The 19,292-nt window shown below is 42.0% G+C and overlaps 1 protein-coding gene across 1 annotated transcript in view; it reads left to right on the top strand.

Moving 5' to 3' along the window:
- MMP19 (matrix metallopeptidase 19) overlaps positions 1-19,292 on the top strand; it is a 41,131-nt gene that overhangs the window by 8,932 nt on the left and 12,907 nt on the right. Inside the window, exons 2-6 of the mRNA XM_089680290.1 lie at positions 3,448-3,536; positions 7,217-7,347; positions 12,049-12,261; positions 14,414-14,659; positions 18,284-18,400. Coding sequence (XP_089536416.1) covers positions 3,448-3,536; positions 7,217-7,347; positions 12,049-12,261; positions 14,414-14,659; positions 18,284-18,400 — 796 coding nt within the window. The remainder of the gene's footprint in view (positions 1-3,447; positions 3,537-7,216; positions 7,348-12,048; positions 12,262-14,413; positions 14,660-18,283; positions 18,401-19,292) is intronic.

Genomic DNA, 19,292 nt, shown 5'->3' with positions numbered 1-19,292 from the left:
ATTGTGTTCTTCCATCAGGCTCCCCACCGGCAGAACACAAAAGCTCCATGGGAGGCGGAATTGAGCAATTTTCATTTCTGCAACCCATGGTTGCATGAAAAAAAATCTGGTCATCTACAGCTTGCCTTAGCTTGATGGATTTACTTTTTTTTTTTATTTCTTACTAAAGAGCACTTTTGATTGACATCAAAATGGGATTATAGAAGATTGTTTCATACAATTAAAGTAAGAAATTGCACAAAAGAATGGCTTGCGTTTCGTTTCAATGGTGCTTCTATACAGTTGCTGTTCTTTGCACTATTCTTGAGTAGAAAGCTTTGCTGTAAACTATAATAAGTTTTGGAGATTTCCTTGACTTTTTTTCTTTCCAGATGGAGTTAGAAATGCACATAATCTGATATATGTGTATAATCACTTTTTCCATTGCAAAAGTTGATGTTTACCAGTAAATGTTATTTATAGAACAGCATATGTGACTGATAATTGATGGCAGTCATTACTTCATTGAGTCATGTGACTGATAATTAATGGTCATTAGATTGTCTCATCCCCACTAGCTACTATTTGTAGCTGCTATTACATGGACATATTTTGGAATGTTTGTAGGAATATGACCTTTGTAGAACACCACTGCAGACAGCCCCAGTACAAATCAACAAACTTCCCATGGATGCTGGTAAAGCAGCAATAAATGTCTAATTTGTGGAAGAATAGTTGTGCCTCAGGGTACACTAAGATATGTCTGATAATTTCCTTTTACAAAGCAGTTAAATTGCCTAGGAAGTTTCCTTGGTTGCCCCCCAGAGGATTTACCCCCTTTCCTGACCAGGCCATTTTTTGCGATACAGCACTGCGTTACTTTAGCTGACAATTGCTCGGTCATGCAACGCTGTACATAAATGGAATTTATGTCCTTTTTTCCCCACAAATGGAGCTTTCTTTCTGTGGTATTTGATCACCTCTGCATTTTTTATTTTTTGTGCTATAAACAAAAAAAGACCGACAATTTTGAAAAAAAATGTATTTTATTTTTTCGCTATAAAACATATCCAATAAAAAAATTTTAAAAATCAAATTTCTTTATAAATTTAGGTCAAAATGCCAAAAAAAATCCCAATAATGGTATATTAATTGGTTTGCTTGCAAGCTATAGCGTCTACAAATGGCGGTATATATACTGGAATTTTAATTTAAATTTTTTATACTAGTAATGGCGACAATCAGTGACTTATAGTGGGACTGCGGAATGTGGCAGGCATTCTGACAATGGGTGGGAACTGACTGCCACTGACTTCCCCTGTGACACTAATACAGTGATCAGTGCTAATAAAAAGCACTGACACTGTGCTAATGACACTGGGCAGGAAGGGGTTAACATCTGGGGCGATCAAAGGGTTAACTGTGTTCTGAGTGTTTTACATTGTGTGCTGTGTGTATTTTACTATGGAGACATGCTGCTTTGTAACAGCATGTCCATGCAGACAGGAGAGAGACCTGTGTTTCACAGGTTTCACAGGTCTCTCCCCTGTCAGCTTTGCTGATGATCACAGAGTGCCTACCGGAAATTGCCGGCCAGTACACAGTGATTGACATCCCCAGCTGCCAATAGCGGCGCGGATAGGGCGGCACGTGCCCCCTATCCAGAAATGCAAGTCATGTATATATACATGATTTTGCACAGCCGTGCCACCCTAGAGCAGTACTTGTGCTATAGGGTGGAACAGAAAAGTGAAAAAAAAAGTATTAATTTTAAAGGGTTAGTTCACCTTCACCAAAAAATCGCTGAAGGAAAGGTATGGGTGTAAATAAAAACAAAATGTGCAACTTTGAAGGTTGGATAATGCTCTTGCTATAGCTGTAGGCTATGTACATACCTCCTAAAGCTTGGCCAAAAATCTTCCACAGATGCTTCATCCCATCCTGCTCTGTTGCTAGGACATTGCTATGACACTCCCAGCAGTTACTCTTCACCCCCACCATCACAGGAGCATGCTCTTAATCCTCATAGTGTGGTCCACTGTCTCCTCCATTGCAGCATCGCTTTGCTCAGAACTATTGAGGTGTCTTAGCAACATCCTAGCAATAATGCAGGATGGGATGATGCCATCTCTGGGAGTTTTTCAGACAGGCTTTGGAAGGTACATAAATGACCTATAGGCCATGACATTATTTAACTTGACAGGCGCAAGGTGGTTCTCTCATTCTGGGAGGACGTCATATGACATCCTCCTATTCTCACTGCGCATGCATGGCTCAGGGAACGTGCAGCGTGGCGATCGGCGGTGCGCTGTGTCCCTCAGACACAGCGGATCACTGATCACGGAAAGAGCCGAAGATGTTGGCTTGGTCATGTGATCGGCTGTGTCCAATCACAGCTGATCACATGTAAACAGGGAAATGCTGGTTATCTGCATTTCTCTCCTCTCGAGCTGTCACACTGACAGCTTGTGAGGAGAGGAGAGCCGGTAATCGGCTTTCTGCGGAGGGGACATGTACACTGGTCATCAGGGCACTGATGATCAGTGTGCCCTGATGATCAGTGTAGCCCCAGCAGTGCCACCTGTCAGTGCTCATCAGTGCCTCGTGCCAGTGCCCATTAGTGCCACATCAATGCCACATATCAGTGCCCATCTGAGCTGCCTTTCAGTGTCACCAATCAGTGCCAGTCAGTGGCACCTATCAGTGGCACCTATCAGTGCTGCCTATCAGTGCCAGTCAGTGCTGCCTATCAGTGCACATCAGTGCCGCCTATCAGTGCCTGTCAGTGCCGCCTGTCAGTGCCACCTAACAGTGCCAGTCAGTGCCGCCTGTCAGTGCCGCCTATTAGTGCCAGTCAGTGCCGCCTTTCAGTGCTGCCTATCAGTGCCATATATCAGTGCCATGTATCAGTGCTGCCTTTCAGTGCCCATCAGTGATGCCAGTCAATGCCCATCAGTGCCACCTATCAGTGTCCATCAGTGCAGCCTATCAGTGCAGCCTCATTAGCGCACATCAGTGAAGGAGAAAAATCACTTATTTACAAAATTTTAGAACAAAAACTAAGAAAAAACATTTTTTTTCAAAATTTTCAGTGGTTTTTGGTTTGTTTAAGAAAAAATAAAAAACCCAGAGGTGATTAAATACCACCAAAAGAAAGCTCTGTCACAAAAAAATGATAAAAATTTCATATGGGTACAGTGTTGCATGACCGCGCAATTGTCATTCAAAGTGCAACAGTGCTGAAAGCTGGAAATTGGCCTGGGCAGGAAGGGGGTATAAATGCCCTGTAGGCTTTCGGTTAATCTGCAAGCACCCCTTGCCTGCATAGGCAGTTTTTTGGTAAAAGTGAACTAACCCTTTAAAATCTGTATATATTCAGAAGCAGCTATGATCATATCTAATTTACTTTTTAGGTATTTCTATTCAACACAATGTCTAATTTCAGTGTGATTTTTTTTTTTTACATAGGCATATCTCAAGCAGTTTGGATATTTACAAAAACCACTTGAAAGTGACAGTGAAGAGTTCAGCTTGGAGGAGGTGCAAAAAGCTATAGAGTAAGTTGTCATTCAGAAGACATGTATAGTATTGCCATTCCAGAGTGATGATCCGGTGTGGTGTGAATGTCTATGACACTTTCCTGCAATTAAAGCAATGAGTACAACAAGCTTTTACAAAACATTTGCAGAGCTTTTGGCACGCTTTGTTGAAGTGTCATTCAGCTCCATTGGGAATGTTAACAGATTTTAATGATGGTGCTGACAGTCACTTTAAACAAGTTGTTAGCAGGTTTCAGTAAGCTTCAGCACTAAGGCCTGATTTACAGTAGCAGTTGAGGGGGGCATAAAAACATGAGACTGAGCAGTGCTTATACTGCCTCCCATCCACTCCCCCTTAAGCTGATAAAAGGTCAATGGGCAGCGGTGAACATATGCCACAGTTAAAGTGTTACTAAAACCACAACAGCAAAATCAGTCTGTACATGCAGTAAATCATGCTTGTTATACTCACTGTGGAACCTAAGGGGTTATTCCACGGCATTGTGTAAAAAGGCTGTTTGATCCTGTCTTCTCTGGTCCTCCCCTTCTTCCACAGTCCCCAATTAATTTGCTGATAGAACAGAACCTTGGGGGCACGCTGCACATGCTCAGTTTGGTGTGTATTGCTAGAGAGTTTTTTCTTCTTGGGAAAGTGCATGTGATCAGCGCAGGGCCAATTAGCTCTGTCCAGACAGAGGGTCAGGGGTCCTGCAGCCTCATAGGACAGTCAGAGGAGAATGAAAACTCCTCCTACAAGATTTAACCAGTGCTCTGCTGGACACTGATAGAAGTTACAAGACTGCTCTAACTGCTGATGAGAAAAGGTATTTAGCAGTTTATATTTACTAAAATAATTGCACTTCCATGTTCTGTGTACTATGGGAGACCAGATATAGTGAATGCAGGGTCCTGGGTTTAATAACACTTTAAGGATACTTTGCATCGCGGTGCAGCAAAGTTTATCCCCACGTTCGTACTCGCTGGGCAGAACTACCCATTCAACTAAATGGGGCTGTGGCACAACCTTGTGCAATGCAGACTCCCACTATACATATTAGCAGCCCCCAGTGGAGCTTACTGAAGCAATACCAAAGTAAGGGGGCTATGGCAAGGGGGCTCCGGAACTGATGTCGCTCTTTGTTCCCGTGCAATGGAGAGCCAACAGCGTATATATCAAGAGCTTTCAGTGGAACTTAAAAAATCTATCGCGGTAATACCCAAGTAAGAGTGATAATGATAGTAATAAGGATTAATATACAGTTGTAAGAAAAAGTATGTGAACCCCTTGGGATTACGTGGAGTTTTGCATGAATTGGGCATAAAATGTGCTCTGAACGTCATCTAAGTCACAACAATAGAACACAGTCTACTGAACATAATACTACACAAACATTAGATGTTGCCATGGTTTAATTGCACATAACATGTAAACATTCACAGTGCAGGGAGGAAAAAGTATGTGAGGCCCTAGCTTAATGACTTCTCCCAGAGCTAATTGGAGCCAGGAGTGAGCCAACCTTGACTCCAATCAGTGTGATGATATTGGATGTGTTGCTGACAGCTGTCCTGCCCTTAATAAACACACACCTGTTTTGGGTTTACTGGTTTCAAGAAGCACTGTCTGATGTGAACCATGCCTCACAGAAAAGAGCTAAGAGCTCTAGGTCTCTTTCGGTTCGTGAGACGGCCCTTAAAGTTCTAACCAGATGGTATTATACCCCGTCAAGACTACATGTACTGTTTCCACAAACGTCCCCTCTATGTTTTCGGGGCTGTGACTGCACGGGTACTTTGGTTCATATATTTTGGGATTGCCCGACCATATCTTTGATCTGGCGTAGGATTTCTGAGATCGCTACCTTATTGTCGGGCGCCCCGATACGATTGTCCATGCAGACCTGTTTGTTGGGGGCCCATATCCCAGGGGTCTCTGACGCCAATCTGAGATTGATACACACATTATGTATTGCCACTTTATGGTCTATTGCCCTACATTGGAGGTCCAATGTTGTTCCCTTAGACTCCGTTTTACACAGAATTGACACTGTAATGCTTATGGAACGCATTCATTATACCCTACTGGATAAGCTGCACTTATATGATAAAAAATGGGAGTCATGGAGAGATTGCAGACACTTATTACATGCTTAATAACATCCCCAGCAAAAGTTGGCTGGCATGTACTATTGACAGGTGTATCACCTAACCTATTTTGTCGTTTACGTACTTCATGCACTTGTAACTTCCTCTTTTTTTTCTTATCTTCTTTGTTATGTTAATATACCTTTATGTATTGTACTTTTCAAAAGTGCCTTGTTTTTGCTGACAATATCACTTTTAAAATGTGCTGTTGTTCTACTGTCTACACTTGTACAATAAAATCGTTTGTAAACAGAAAAGAGCTCTCAGAAGAACTACGATCAAGAATTGTTGACTTGCATGAAGCTGGAAAGGGTTACAAAAGTATCTCCAAAAGCCTTGATGTTCATGTGTCCACGGTAAGACAGACTGTCTGTCTGGAGAAAGTTTAGCACTGTTGCTACTCTCCCTAGGCGTGGCCGTGCTGTAAAAATGACTGCAAGAGCACAGCGCAGAATGCTGCATGAGGTAAAGAAGAATCCCAGAGTGTCAGCTAAAGACCTACAGAAATCTCTGGCACATGCTAACATTTTTGTTGACACATCTACAATAAGGAAAACATTAAACAAGAATGGAGTACATGGGAGGACACCACGGAGGAAGCCATTGCTGTCCAAAAGAATATTGCAGCACATTTGAAGTTTGCAAAAGAGCACCTGGATGTTCCACAGCACTACTGGCAAAATATACTGTGGACAGATGAAACCAAGATTGAGTTGTTTGGGAAGAACACACAACACTATGTGTGGAGAAAAAAAGGCACAGTACACCAACATCAAAACCTCATCCCCACTGTAAAACATGGCGGAGGGAGCATCATGGTTTGGGGCTGCTTTGCTGCCTCAGGGCCTGGACGGATTGTTGTCATTGATGGGAAAATGAATTCCAGAGTTTATCAAGACATTTTACAGGAAAACGTACGACCATCTGTCCGCCAACTGAAGCTCCGCAGAGGATGGGTGATGCAACAGGACAATGACCCAAAGCATACAAGTAATTCAACAAAACAATGGCTGCAACAGCACAGAATACGCCTTCTGGAGTGACCAGTCAGAGTCCTGACCTCAACCCGATTGAAATGCTGTGGCATGACCTTAAGAGAGCGATTCACACCAGACATCCCAAGAATATTGCTACACTGAAACAGTTTTGTGAAGAGGAGTGGTCCAAAATTACTCCAGATCGTTGTGCAGGTCTGATCTGCAACTACAGGAAACATTTGGTTGAGGTTATTGCTGCCAAAGGAGGGTCAAGCAGTTATTAAGTCCAAAGGTTCACATAATTTTTCCTCCTTGCACTGTGAATGTTTACAAGTTATGTGCAATTAAACCATGGCAACATCTAATGTTTGTGTAGTATTATGTTCAACAGACTGTGTTCTTCTATTGTGACTTAGATGACATTCAGAGCACATTTTATGCCCAATTCATGCAAAACTCCACGTAATCCCAAGGGGTTCACATACTTTTTCTTGCAACTGTATAAAAAAATTAAACCATGTCTTAAATCTGGCTTTTAGCATGTCTTAATGAATATTTGTTTGTTCTTATTCCATATAGAGCTTTCCAGCTTGCTTCTCAGCTGCCTGAATCAGGTTTAATGGACAATGCCACTCTGGAGAGGATGAGGCAGCCACGGTGTGGGTTAGAAGACCCATTTAACCAAGTTACGCTCCGGTATCTTCTCTTAGGTAAGATACATCTATAGACATGGATTACCTCTAAGGTGGGTGGTAGTTTTTCCCTCCCATGTTCTATATTTTGTTCTGTTGAAGCTATTTTTTGTGGGCTCTGTTTTTATACTATGTTTTTCATTACTGTACTTTGATAATTCTGTAAAATTATTCAATAAATACATTATGGACAGGTTCACTTTAAGACAAAAGAGCAAAGTGCAGCCTACCCCATCATCTGAACTTCAGCCCCCTAAATGCAGGCCTGGTCTTAAGTGGATAAATATGTTTTATGGTCTTTGCAGGTAGACAAAGCAGAACAAGTATTAAAAAAAAGGTCCCTGGAACTATCCAGTATTATATGGAACACATAACAACTGCAGAATTCTGGTTCTCCTTAGCTTTTCATGCTGTCCCTGGAATTCATCCAGACTTTTTATTAAATAAAAGCAGAAGTTCAGACTGTCCTGCCAGGAAAATCAAGGAATAGTCAGCTAGTCAATGCAGTTAGTGGGGCCCCACTAAGCTCAACATTAATGATTAATATTTCATTGTATCTTAGAAAAAGTTGATTAAAACATTATTAGGTACACAAGAACATGGATTAATTTTTACATGCACACATTTAAATTGAAACTTTTGCAAATAATTTTATTGGTTAGTAGTGTGGGGATAGTTATCTCACCAATGTTGGCACTGTGAGAGGAATTGAAGAAGAATCTTCCAAACAGTGACAAGAAAACCTGACAGAGGTCCTAATGCCTTCCCAGTTTTACTTCACATGCATCAGATGTTCTGCTTTGGCTGGAGTTCCACTTTACATCCCACATTTCAGAAAGGCATATAATCTATAATTCCATATCAATCCTGCCAATTACAATTGGGAAGTCATATTGACCAATATCTACTCTATCTATCTATGGGGATAGATAGATGGATAGATAGATAGATAGATAGATAGATAGATAGATAGATAGATAGATAGATAGATAGATAAATAGAATTACAGTAAATATATAGAATTATTATTATTATTATACAGGATTTATATAGCGCCAACAGTTTGCTCAGTGCTTTACAATATAAAAGGAGACAATACAGCAACGATACAGTTAAAGACAAGAGGGATAGGAGGGCCCTGCTCCTTGGAGCTTACAATCTAAGAGGGAGGAGTTGGTGGTACAAAAGGTAATAACTGTGGGGGATGAACTGATAGGAGGAATAGAGGATTCCGTTATTAGCTGAAGGCGGGATAGGCTTCCCTGAAGAGATAGGTTTTCAGAGATTGCCTAAAAGTAGGCAGAGTAGGCGATAGTCAGATAGATTGAGGTAGAGAGTTCCAGAGGATGGGGGAGACTCTGGATCAGTCCTAGAGATGAGCATGGGAGGACGAGACAAGGGAGCTAGAGAGCAGGAGATCGTGGGAGGAGTGGAGAGGAAGGTTTGGGTGATATTCGGAGACAAGATTGATGATGTAATTTGGGACAGAGTTATAAATGGCTTTATATGTTTTTGTTAATGTTTTGAATTTTATACGTTGGGCAATGGGAAGCCAGTGGAGGGATTGGCAGAGAGGGATGGCAGATATGAAAGGTTAGTAAGGTGGATGAGTCTGGCAGCAGCATTCCTGATAGACTGAAGAGGGGATAGCCTGCAATTAGGCAGGCCAATGAGGAGGAAGTTACAATAGTCAAAACGAGAGATAACAAGGGAGTGAATAAGTTGCTTAGTGGTTTCCGAGGTTAGGAACGGGCATATCTTGGAGATGTTGTGGAGGTGAAGTCTACAAGATTTGGACAGTGATTGGATTTGGGTCTGAAAGGACAGATGGGAGTCTAGGATTACACCTAGTACCCTGGCATGAGGGGAGGGACTAATGGATGTATTATTGATCTTGATGGAGAAGGCAGGGGAGGGTGCACAGGCTGAAGGATATAGTATGAGCTCCATTTTGGAAAGATTTAGTTTGAGGAAGTGGAGTGACATCCATGCTGAAATGTCACTTAGTAAGTTAGTAATGTGAGATGAAACTGAAGGGGTGAGGTGAGGAGTAGAAAGATAGATTTGTGTGTCATCAGCATAGAGATGGTACTTAAAGCCATGGGAGTTTATCAAATGACCAAGGGAGGAGGTGTAGATGGAGAAGAGGAAGAGAAAGGGTCCAAGGACAGAACCTTGAAGGACTCCTACAGGAAGAGGAAGTGGAGAGGAGGAGACAGAGTTATAGGTAATGCTGAAGGAGCATTGTGATAAGTAGGAGGAGAACCAGGAGAGATCAGAGTCTCGGAGGCCAAGAGAATAGAGTTTTTTTGAGGAAGAGGGGATGGTCAACAGTTAAAAATCCACAGACAGGTCAAGTAGTAAGCGTATGGAGTAGTGGCCATTGGTTTTAGCAGATAGTAAATCATTAGTGAGTTTTAGTAGGGCAGTTTCAGTGGTGTGTAGTGAGCGAAAGCCAGACTGTAAAGGGTCAAGAAGGTTGTTGTCAGTGAGGTAGGAGCTCAGGTGATTGTAGACTACGCGTTCTAAGAGTATAGAGGTAAACAGGAGCAGGGAGATGGGTCTTAAGTTGTTCAGGTTGGTGGGGTCCAGCGAGGGTTTTTAAATATGGGAGTGATCTGTGCATGCTTTAGAGGGGTGGAGAAGGCACCTTTAGAGAGGGAGAGATTGAAGATGTGAGTGAGGGGGCAGGTAGTGAGATGGGCTTCTGAGAAAACTAGTGACCTCTTCAGTAGTAGCAAGGTCAAAAGAGGAAAGTGTTGAGGGAGGTTTAGTATAAGGTATGCTAAGTGGGATAGATGTCTGTGTAGCGGAGATGCCCCTAGGAATTGCATCAATCTTGTTTTTGAAATGATTTGCAATCTCGTAAGCAGTGAGTGAGTTACTTGGTGGAGGTGGAGGTGGAGAAAGTAGAGAGTAAAAAGTAGAGAAAAGACGACGAGGACTGGATGACAAGGTATTAATAAGAGTGACAAAGTAGGCTTGTTTGGCAGCATAGAGGGAGGAATTGTAGGATAAGAAAGCAGATTTATATAGGGTGAAAGCTTGCTGAGATTTGGTTTTATGCCACAATCTCTCCAGTGCACGGCTATGTCGCTTAAGATTTCTGGTGTTGTCAATCTGCCACGGTTGTAATGGTCGGGGCCTGATACTTCGTGTATTTAGAGGACCAAGCGAGTCTAATGCGGATGAAAGCGAACTGTTGTAGACAGCAGTGACCAGGTCAGGGCAGGACAGGGGAGAGATTCTGTCATACAGGCAGTCAGTTGCAGAGTGGAAAAGAGAAGGGTTTAGGTTGTGAAGGTTTCTGCAGGTAATTGTTTGCTGCTTGGAGGGATAAGTGTTTGAAGACGAGGACACTGTAAAGGTGATGAGATTGTGATCAGAGAGAGGAAAGGGGATGTTTGTGAGGTTGTAGGGAGTGCAAAGTTGGGAGAAAACAAGGTCTAATGTATTCCTATCAGAGTGAGTAGAGGACTGTATCTATTGTGTTAAGTCAAAAGATGAGGTTAGGTTGAAGAGTTGGGATGTAGCTGGGTTGTTCACCTTAATGGGAATGTTAAAATCTCCAAGAATGATAGTGGGAATATCAGAGAAGAGAAAGTAGCCTAGCCAAGCAGAGAAGTCATCAAGCGCGACACCAGTACAGGAAGCCGGTAGATCACTGCAATCCTCAGAGAAATGGGAGAAGACACCCGAATGCAATGAGTCTCGAAAGAAGAGAAGGATAGATAGAGAGGGAGGGTTAGGGAGGACTTGAAAGGTGCTCAGTGGGGATAGAAGCAAACCAGCCCCATCTCCTTTCCGACCACTGGGTCTGGGTGAGTGTGTCCAGAGAAGTCCTCCATCGGCAAGTGCTGCAGAATCTGATGCTTGAAGCCAGGTTTCTGTAATTGCTAGTAGGTTAAGGGAGTGGGAGACAAAAAGGTCATGGACAGAGGTGAGATTATTACAGACAGAGCGGGCATTTCAGAGTGCACATGAAAAAGGGAGGGTGGTTTTTTAGGAGCATGGGGATTGAGATTAAGTTGAGTGGATTGTGGTTATTCCCGGAGGAAGGAGGGTGCCTAGGGTGGGGGTGAGATACTGGTGGACCAGGGTTTGGGGAGATATCCCCACAAATTAGGAGAAGGAGGGCGAGGAAAGTAAGTGAGTGCACATGCCTTCCTGTCCTGGTGTTTGGGTCAGCAGGTGAGTAAAGTTTTAGCAGGAGGTGATGAGAGCAGTAGTCAGGAGATGGTAGAAGTGAGGGTGATATGTATAAGCTTTGGGGTGGAGCAGAGGGGTAAAAGGAGATTTTGAGAGCAGAGGATAGTAATATGAAAAGGAGGAGTAGAGGGGGCACTTTAAAAAGGTAGATGGAGCGGGAATCAAACTTGTAGATGTTTCCAAGGGTGTTTGCAGTCCATCCAGCATGCAGTAGAGTTCTTTGTAGAATTACAGTAGATAGGTAAAAAGATAGAATTATAGTAGATAGATATATAGAATTACAGTAGATACTGTAGATAGAATTATAGTAGATAGACAAATTAGATTATAGGATTATAGATGATAGATTAAAATAAAGGATTATGGAAGATAGATAGATAGACAGACAGACAGACATAGATAGATTGATACATAAGTAGATACTGTAGATAGATAATACTGCACAGTATTTCTGTTAGCTAAAGTGTAATGATGGTTTATAAGATGTTTGCTTGTCTTCTTACTGAACAGGTCGATGGAGGAAGAAGAACCTGACCTATCGCATATACAATTATACACCAGACATGCCAAAAGAAAAAGTGAGGGAGGCCATTAAAGCAGCTTTTAAATACTGGAGTGATGTTACCCCTTTGAAATTCAGGGAGATCGACTACGGAAGAGCAGACATACGGATATCTTTCCATCAGGGTGGTGTTGGCTGTTCACGACCATTTGATGGTCCTGGTAGGCATTACCTTTTTTTAATAATTTTTACCTGATAGCAAATGCTTAAGGATTAATTTACACCGATGCAGTGGGACTGCGTCAGGCAGCTATTCCAACACAGTTCCTCCGTATAATGAGGCAAAATGCCTTGTCTCCTGTCTGCCCATTTCACTGCGAGCAGTGTGCAATGAAAAAAGTATTGCATGCAGTATTTTTCTTCACTGCAGCACACTGCAAGGCAATCCACCATCTCACCTGCGCAGCTGGCAATTAAACTTAATGAAATGTCTCTGTCAAATCTCAATAAAGTTAATAAAAAAACAAATAGTAAACAGTGCGATGCGCCCATTGTGATGCATCTGCTGTGCAGCAATCCTGCTGGACCGCACCGCACACCAGCTGCTACAATGTAAGGCAGTGGCTGGTGTTAATTGTCCCTTAAGGGTCAGATTTATGGTTGAAAGCAAGTGCCACCTCTAAGAAAAATTCAGTACTGCTTTAAAAGGGTAGGGCCACATTAATAATGAAGCTTACTTGTGGGTTTGCAAAGAATACTGCCTTCTCACAGCAATTAAACAGATTAATTTTTTTAAATCAATATGGTGAAAATGACAATTGGAAGCTAATTGGTTGCTATAAAGGAACACAGAATAAAGTAACATTTATAGAATATTGCTAAATTGTCCTGAATAATCCCGGGCAGGCATTAATATGTGACTGTGCAGTGTCCAACGCAGTATATGGCCTGTTTTGGTAGCCCATGGTTTAAGCTACTGGAGGTATGCCAATACACTCAGATTTGTAAAAAGTGATTGTATTGTGAATTTAACTACATGTGTTAAGGGCTGCATGTTTGAAGACAGACCTTGTAGCTCCTCAGATATTCTAATAAAGGTCAAGAGTGATTATATATGTTTAGTTCTATTTGTTCTGTTTTATGTTAAATAAAAGCAGTTTGTACATATGCCAGTCACCCATACCTTTATGACCACCCACTTAATACTGAGTAGGTCCCACTTTTGCCACCAAAACAGCCCTGTCCCGTCAATGTATAGACACCACTACACCTCTGAAAACTCATTGTTGTGTTCATCAAACCATTTTGTGACTATTTTTGCAGTCTGGCAGGACACAGTATCTTGCTGAGAGAAACCATTGCCATCAGAGAATACCATTTTCACTGAGGGATGTACATAGTTAGCAACAATGTTTAGGTAGGTGACACATATCAAGTAACATCCACATGAATGGCAGTACTCAAGATTTCCAGCAGACCATTTCCCAAAGCATCACACTGACTGCGCTGGCTTGATATCTTCCCATACTGCATCCTGGTGCCTTCTCTTCCCCATATAAGTGACTCACACACACCTGGCTATTCATATGATGTAAAAGAAATTACGATTTATCAGACCAGGCCACCTTTTTCCATTGCTTTGTGGTGCAGTTCTGATGCTCATGTGCCCATTGTAGGCGCTCTTGTCTGTGGAGATGGGTTAGCATGGGCACCCTGACTGTTTTGTGGCAACACATCTCCATACACAACAAATCCATTTTTTCTGCTTTTGAAACATTAACTTCATGGACAACATGCTGACTAATATATCCCATCAACTTTCAGATGCCCTTGTAACAAGATAATCTATATAACTTATTTAACCTGTCAGTGGTCATAAAAAGTATGGCTGATTAGGGTATAGTCTGATGCATAAACACCATTACCTCTTCCTAGACCCAACTACCTGACGGTCTTAGGCAACATTATTTTGACCCTTAACCCATTTGCTCTTTGATAGTGGGAGATTTCCAGGGTGATTATGCTGCATCTAAAAGAATGGTTTCCAGGGCAAAGTTGGTCAAGATCTAACGGGTGGATCACTATGCAAACTAGGGGGTAGTTTGATTGGAACGTATCTGTTATTCTTATGTTTCTTACTTTAAGTTATTCTTATGTTAGTGCAGACCATCGTGTCTATATACAGTATAAGACCATTTTCTAGTGTATATTTTTGTAGTAAAGGTGGGAAATTTGATCTGATAGTTGTGTCACAAAATTTTCATAGCTAAAAACCAAAGCATGGAACTCACCTTTGTCAGATTGTGTGATAGGAACTGTTGTCACATATCACCAAATTCTCAAGATATCTGCAAACAACTGTTTTTATTGCAGGGAAAGTCCTGGCACATGCTGATATTCCTGAGTTGGGCACGGTGCATTTTGATGAGGATGAAGAGTGGACTGAAGGATCATATTTTGGTGTCAACTTGCGAATCATTGCGGCACATGAGCTGGGGCATGCACTGGGTCTGGGTCACTCTCGTTTTAGCAATGCCTTGATGGCTCCTGTTTATTCTGGATATAAATCCAACTTCCGTCTTCATGATGATGATGTAAAGGGGATGCAAGCTTTGTATGGTAAAAATTGTTTTTGTTTTTAGCTGAGCTCTAGTGTGCTCTGGAAAAATGCAGATAAAGGCCTTTTTGTACACACCTCGCTGCTCTACACTCCTGTGCTTGGTTGGAATGTGAATACAGCACATAGAAAACAATTGTTTTCTATGTGCCTTAGCTGTGATCTGCATTGTTCTTATGCAGAAAAAATACAGGTCACTGTATAGGAACTGTATTGACGTGTGTGGGAGCACTGCAATGCAGGCTCTTGGGTTAGGGATGCCACTCAGAATGAATGAAAGTGCAATACCCCTAGTTTATGCATTCTCATTTACACAGCATACCTATCAAAATGAAATCGGAAATGTCTTACCTTTAAGTTATTTCTAAGGAGAAGGTGTCATGCCTGATTCTAAGGCTTGCCATACATTATACAATTTTCTGTACAACTTTCCTTTAGATTTACCAAAACCATATAATATGAGGTCAAACCTAAACACAATTCGTATGCAATTAGGCAGGCCCTTGCACTACATAGTTGAAGGTAAATCTAAAGGAAATTGAAGAAAATGGTTTAAGGCAGTGCTTCTCAATTATTTTCTGTCATGCCCCCCCTAGGAAGAAGAAAACATTTTGCGCCCCCCGCGCGACTGTAAATAGTATCATTTGTCTATAATATTGTTATAAGTACACCTCTGCATAACACTGTATCCTTATTAACGTATAAGAGAATAAAAAAAGAAAGAAATGTGGATCAATTTACAACAAAGAATAGCTTTATTAACTGTAGCAGAAAAGATTTAAAGTGCATTAGAAATTCCAAAAAAATTAAATCCTTAATTAAACTATAAACATTTTTTGATTGGACATGTCAAACCATATGATACTGAAAAAATATATAAAATCAATAAATAATAATGAATTCAAACCGATCACCAACATTTACTTAGGACCTAATCATTGGCGCCCCATCATTGGTGTCAGTGGGAGGAATAGTGCCTCATTATTGGTGTCAGTGGGAGGAATAGTGTCCCAACATTGGTGTCAGTGGGAGGAATAGCATCCCATCATTGGTGTCAGTGGGAGGAATAGTGTCCCAACATTGGTGTCAGTGGGAGGAATAGCGCCCCATCATTGGTGTCAGTGGGAGGAATAGCGCCCCATCATTGGTGTCAGTGGGAGGAATAGTGTCCCAACATTGGTGTCAGTGGGAGGAATAGTGTCCCAACATTGGTGTCAGTGGGAGGAATTGTACCCTGTCAGTGGGGAGAGGAATAGTGCCCCATCGTTGGTGTCAGTGGGGGGGAGGAATAGTGCCCCATCGTTTGTGTCAGTGGGAGGAATAGTGCCCCATCGTTGGTGTCAGTGGGAGGAATAATGCCCCATCATTAGTATCAGTGACACCAATGATGCGGCACTATTCCTCCCACTGACACCAATGACACTTGCTGACCCCTGTTGCAGTATGGTGCTGCTGCAGCCAGCATATGTGGTTGCAGCAGCACCTCTGCACTGCACACTTACCGGCTTTTCCCTCACTCGATTTTCGTGGGTCCGCTTGGCTCCGCCTCCTCGCCCGTGATTGGCCGCCTGTGTACCTTTCCTGAGCTACAGTTCTGGCGGCCAATCACCGGTGAGGAGGTGGAGCCGAGTGGCAGGAGTGAGGGAGTGGCCGGAGTGACGGAAGGAGCAGCGCTTCCTGGATGGATCATCGTGGGAGCCAGGTAAGAGACAGCAGCCCTCTGCCCACCCCTGTACTTAGTGTCCCTTCTGTCGGAAGGGGGGGGGGCGGCAACGCGCCCCCCTTGACGGAGCCTCGCGCCCCACTATTTGAGAAGCACTGGTTTAAGGTATGGCCAGCTTAAGAGTTTCTGGAGACTCTCACAGTGTCTTTGTCCCCACACAGACCTCATTAACATACAATGCAGGAGGGTGGTGTCTAAACATTTAACCCTTTGATGGGAAAGACTGCTTTTAAATCTAGTTTACAACTGATAATGAGGAACTACAAACACAGTAGAGAAAGGGTTAATTAAGTTAAACAAACAGCTCCCCTCCTAATCATTACAAAGTGATGAGATTAGGCAGAGATTTTTAAGCAACTAAAAAGCTCTTAAAATGGTAACCAGCATTTTTTATTTTATTTTTTTGCTCTATGTTAATGAGAATATGTAACAAATATAAAGGTAGGCATTGTCCCAAATTGGCTGCATAAGTGGAAATACATGCTAAATTGTTACTAAACCCACAGCAGTCAAATCAAACTGTATATGCAGTAAAGCATGCTTGTTATACTCACTGTGGAACTTAAGGTTGATCCTCTGCATTGTGTAAAAAGGCTGTTTGATTCTTTATTCTCTGATCCTCCCCTTCCTCTAATGTGCCCATTTCATCCCCTGATAGAACAGAGCCTTGGGGGCAAGCTGGGCATGCTCAGTTTAGTGCGTATTGCTAGAGAGTTATTTTTCATTGGGTGGGTGAATGGATCAGCACAGGCCAATCAGCACTGTCCAGACAGAGGGTCAGGGGTCCTGCATTCTCATAGGACAGTGAGAGGAGAATGAAAACACCTCCTATAAGTTTTGACCAGTGCTCTGCTGGACACTGATAGAAGTCACAAGACTGCTCTAACTGCTGATAAGAAAAGGTATTTAGCAATTTATATTTACTAAAATATTTTCATTTCTATGTGCTATGTACTGTGGGAGATCTGATATAGTGAATGCAGGGTCCAGGGTTTAGTAACACTTTAAGTTTGCTGTGGAAAAAGATACCAGAATAGAAATCCTGGTTACATAAAATGGGGCTTCAACACCAAACTAATTTTAAAAAACCCTTAGCAGTAAGGCTTTTAGGGAAATGTAGACAGAGCATGTTGGGTTATAATCAAAATGTTTTTATTGTGTCCCTATTAAAAGGCCTCTGTGCCCAAATCATGCACTACAAAGTAAAGGCATGTGTATGTAAAGTATTACAGTGAAGTGCTCACTACTTATTACTTTTTTAAAGTTTAATTATTGTACCCTGGTAATTATCCTGACACATAGCAACCAACCTGTGTTGCTTAATTGACCACACTGTTCTCAATACCACACACTGTTCTCAGTAGCACCCTTAGCGATTCCAACAAACAGTGAAATCAGCCAGCCTTCCACCTCCTACTCGCTTCACCTCTCCACATATTTTTATTTTTTATTACAGGTACTTATATAGCGCTGTCAATTTATGCAGCGCTTTACACATATATATATTGTACATTCACATCAGTCCATAACCCTCAAGGGGCGTACAATCTAAGGTCCCTAACTCACATTCATACATACACATACTAGGGACAATTTAGACAGGAGCCAATTAACCTACTAGCATGTCTTTGGAGTGTGGGAGGAAACAAGAGTACCCAGAGGAAACCCACGCAGGCACAGGGAGAACATGCAAACTCTAGGCAGGTGGTGCTCTGGCTGGGATTCGAACCAACGACCCTAGTACTGCCAGGCAAAAGTGCTAACCATTTAGCCACTGTGCATATAGACTTCTTCTCTCCTGCTATCTAGGTGCACTTAAAGTTTAACTTTTTTTTGGTGGGGGGGGGATTGTATCTTTTACCCTAACAGTGATATAAGACTCACAGTTGGTTATTTTTTTAAGGTAAAAATGACAAATATGAAGAGAAAAAGCCAGTCACAACATTAGCACCAGCTGTTCCAACCCCCACAGGCCCAATGCCCGATCCATGCCACGATGACCTTGATGCTATAATATTGGGTAAGTAGGCAACACTACACAGTGTAAGATTTTATTGTCAACCATAAGTCATTCCTGTTGATGGGCCTCCAAAGGAAGCTTAAAACGAATTCCCACATACATTAGATAGTGGTCTGAAGATTTTGGGTCAAACTTTTATTCCTCTATAAAAATACTTTAAAGATCACTCATGTGAAAAGTTTTTTGTTAGACAAACATCACCAGAAAATCTGTGAAGTCTCAGACTAAAGACCGTTTTTGCACACGAACCTTTTCTATCTTCAAATAATTTAAAAAATCTTGCACAATACACTGGCACATTTCTTGTAACTGGAAGCAGAGATGGTTGGATTGTGGGTATCTTAAAATGAACATAACCTTAGGAGTTTAGAGCTGTGGATCCAAGACCGATATCTCCATAGTGGACCAGCCAAGCTTACCAAGGAGGCCAGAGTGAGTTTATATTGCAAGAATTCTTTGAGAGATCTTTTTTCTCACAACTCAACATTTATAATGTCATGTCATACCTGTACACAAGCTGATCTCTCACTGGTAAAAAGATTGCTTGAAAGATGAGAGCTCGGCCCACTACCACTTAGAACAGGGGTGTCAAATTGGCGGCCCTACAGCTTTTGACAAACTACAAGTCCCATGAGGCATTGCAAGATTGACAGTTACAAGCATGACTACCAAAGGCAGAAGAATGATGGGACTTGTAGTTTCGCAACGTCTGGAAAGCTGCCAGTTTGACACCCCTGACTTAGAACCTGTCAGCAATCAGGCTAAGCATCAGGTTGTAAAGTCATTCTTTATTTTGCCTAAATAAATGCTGATAACTCTCACTCAATACAACCTGCTGTGAGGATTGCATGACTTTGTTTACCCTTCTTAGCTACTTAGACAGAGTGTCAGT

The sequence above is a fragment of the Staurois parvus genome, unplaced genomic scaffold, assembly GCF_062004578.1.
Source record: "Staurois parvus isolate SC_StPar_1 unplaced genomic scaffold, SC_StPar_1.0 ptg000017l, whole genome shotgun sequence".
NCBI classification, from domain to species: domain Eukaryota; kingdom Metazoa; phylum Chordata; class Amphibia; order Anura; family Ranidae; genus Staurois; species Staurois parvus.
Note: the sequence above shows the minus strand (reverse complement) of the source record. Positions and strands in the feature narration are given on the sequence as shown.